This window comes from Etheostoma spectabile, chromosome 14 (genome assembly GCF_008692095.1).
Source record: "Etheostoma spectabile isolate EspeVRDwgs_2016 chromosome 14, UIUC_Espe_1.0, whole genome shotgun sequence".
Taxonomy (NCBI): domain Eukaryota; kingdom Metazoa; phylum Chordata; class Actinopteri; order Perciformes; family Percidae; genus Etheostoma; species Etheostoma spectabile.
The window spans coordinates 10,689,306-10,691,992 of record NC_045746.1 but is presented as its reverse complement, the minus strand read 5'-3'; the positions used below and the strand labels follow the sequence as shown (position 1 = coordinate 10,691,992).

Here is a 2,687-nt window from a genome sequence, read left to right as displayed (position 1 = left end):
CTGCAGGACATTAAAAGCCTTCCAGAAAAGCATAAAAAGGAGCAGGCAGAATGAGGACACCTAAGAGACCGTATTGCCCTAGTCAGAATTAAATGCTAATTTAAAAAAGTGGGTCTTTAGCTTTGTTTTAAAGAGGCTGAGGTCAGTAGTGGTGCGGATGTCAGGGGGTAGTTTGTTCCACAGTCTGGGAGCAGCAACGGCAAAAGAACGATCGCCCCACTGTTTAAGTCTTGACCTCGGGACCTCTAACAGAAGCTGACCCGAGGAGCGCAAGGCTCTGCCACAATTGCGAACAGTTAAAATCTCAGACAAGTAAGAGGGGGGCCAAGCCATAAATGGCGTTAAAAACAAACAGCAGGAGTTTAAAATCAATTCTAAAACGGACTGGAAGCCAGTGGAGTGACGACAGCACAGGGGTAATGTGTTAAAAATCGGGCAGCAGCGTTCTGCACGAGTTGGAGACGAGAAATTGATGACTGACTAAGGCCAACGTAAAGGGCATTGCAGTAGTCCAGTCTTGAACTGATGAAAGCATGGATTGCCTTCTCAAGATCCTGCCGACTGAGAAAGGACTTGACGTTGGCCAAAAGACGGTTCACATGCAACAGAGGCTGTCCTGTCAACAACATACAATTTACCATGTAAATAATCCAACTTTTACCTTCACTACCCGCCTCCTCGCCTAGTGGAGATGTGTCTGTCTGTGGCGGCGTGTCTGTCTGTGGTGTCTGTGGTTCAGACTCCTTGGGGCTGTTGCTGTCTGAGCTGTCTTTTGCAGCTGCAGGTGACTCCATCCCTCCTTCTCTAACGTTAGGTGGAGCATCTTCACCGCCCTGGGGGGCTGCCTCGTCAGTGTCTTGTTTCTTCATCTCTGGTATCTGTTACAAGAATAAAAACCTGTGGTACTTGTCTCACTGGCAATGTCACCAAGGTACGTTTTACACTCAAGCTATTTCAATAATTTTACACTATAAAAACACATGCTTTTCTTTTCTATGCCCAATACTGGCTCAGCTGTAAGAAATCACGTACAACAACAACTGAATCACCAAACTGCGGGGAGGAACGTTTATATTACGTTGGTATTAGCAACGGACCGATTTTGACATACTAAAATGTACTGTAATAAGCTAAAGATAAACACTGCGTTATTGGTCAAAGCAGGGCTGACGCCTGGAAGTAAATATCTTGATTCTGGAAATCACTATGTGTAGTATATCATTTGTATAAAAACCCTTAACCGCCAGGCATTCTGTAACACCTTTCTGCAATGTTAGCTAACACTACTTAGCTAGTTAGTTACTTAGCTAGCCAGCTAACATTTTCGTTACAAAAGTGTACACCAAGCGTAACGTTACATACGTTGATAATATTAGTTATAGCTTGGCATGTGTGCTTACAAATATCTTGGCAAAGTTTAGCTAAATTCCTTATCAAGTGTGCCCTGTCCTAGCTTTCGCTTTACCACTTGCTATCGAGCTTTTACATTGCGTTTGCTAGCATTGGCTAACGCTAGCTAGCCGCCAGATGCGGCTATATTAGCTTTTACGACTACCAGTTAGCCAAGGTTGGCTCATGTAGCTGTACAGGACACATAGTTACCGTTAAAACATAGGGAGACTACCGTGCACTTCTCTCTCTAATATTAGGGAATTGTTTACCTCAAGGAGGAAATAGTAAATGCGTCTGTGAACTGTTTCCTCAAAAGCATGAGCAGAAATAGGAGACTTCCGGTCATAACTTTGGCTTCTTCTACTTCCTTGTAGTTTTCAACGGCGCCGACATCGCCATCTACAGATCATCGGTGAAAATCCAAACCTGCGTGGCCCATGGATGCATCCATGGTGTGGCCCGGCGTGGGTCAGTAACACGAATGACAATGCACGTTTTCATTTTTTATGTCAGCATCAACATGTATAATCTACAAAATCTGTCGTAGGTCAAATAAATGCTATTAATGGATTTCAAAAATCTACTTTTAACCTTCGTGTTGTCTTACCGTCGACCTTTCTCACTTTTTACAATGTCTTTGTCAATTTGTTCCTGCGTTTTTTTGGACTTTTTTTCCCCCTATATTTGTCACTTTTTCCAGTATTCTTAATTTTTTTTCTTCTTAAAATGCTATAAAATCAAATAAAACACCCACAATACATTCAATGGAAATAGTGAACTATCATTAACTTGTGAGGAGCGTTACATGGAACCATCCACGTTATTTTTTAACAATTTGGTTGAAGGAAACCCAAATTTCTGATTTAGAAACTTTTTGGAAATGGGTCAAATGTGACCCCGAGGACAATGGGAGGGTTAAACTATTTGAGTCCCATTTTTACAAAAAGGTATATTCGTATTGACTTGATACTAGAATGCAGAGGGAACTAAATGTTCCACTTTCAGCTCTTTTTTGGGAGGTTTTGAAACCATAAACTGTACAATCTATGTTTGAAACAAGAACAATCTATGAAATGGGTTAAATGGAGGCTGCCACATAGAAAACTGGAAAGTGGCATGCAATGAAATGGATGGACTAAATGCCATGTACCAAACTTAATGTGCAGCATGTATAATCTCATAAAATGTGGAACATTTCTCCCATGGAATTAGAGGAAACTTAGTACAGAATGCTAATATATATATATATATATATAATTCCCCCATTTCAAATCTCAACTAAAAACACATCTGTT

At 41.1% G+C, this 2,687-nt stretch overlaps 1 protein-coding gene across 2 annotated transcripts in view; it reads right to left on the bottom strand.

Moving 5' to 3' along the window:
• The window catches only part of txlna (taxilin alpha), a 10,485-nt gene extending 8,592 nt beyond the window's left edge, over positions 1–1,893 (bottom strand). Inside the window, exons 1-2 of one of the 2 annotated variants that reach the window (XM_032534874.1) lie at positions 1,662–1,893; positions 662–878 (exon numbers count right to left, since the gene is read on the bottom strand). In XM_032534874.1, the coding sequence (XP_032390765.1) occupies positions 662–869 (208 nt within the window). In that variant the 5' untranslated portion in view covers positions 870–878; positions 1,662–1,893. Of the gene's footprint in view, positions 1–661; positions 879–1,602 lie in introns of both variants that reach the window. The other variant, XM_032534876.1, reaches the window with a different exon arrangement.
• Between the last annotated feature and the right edge of the window lie 794 nt (positions 1,894–2,687).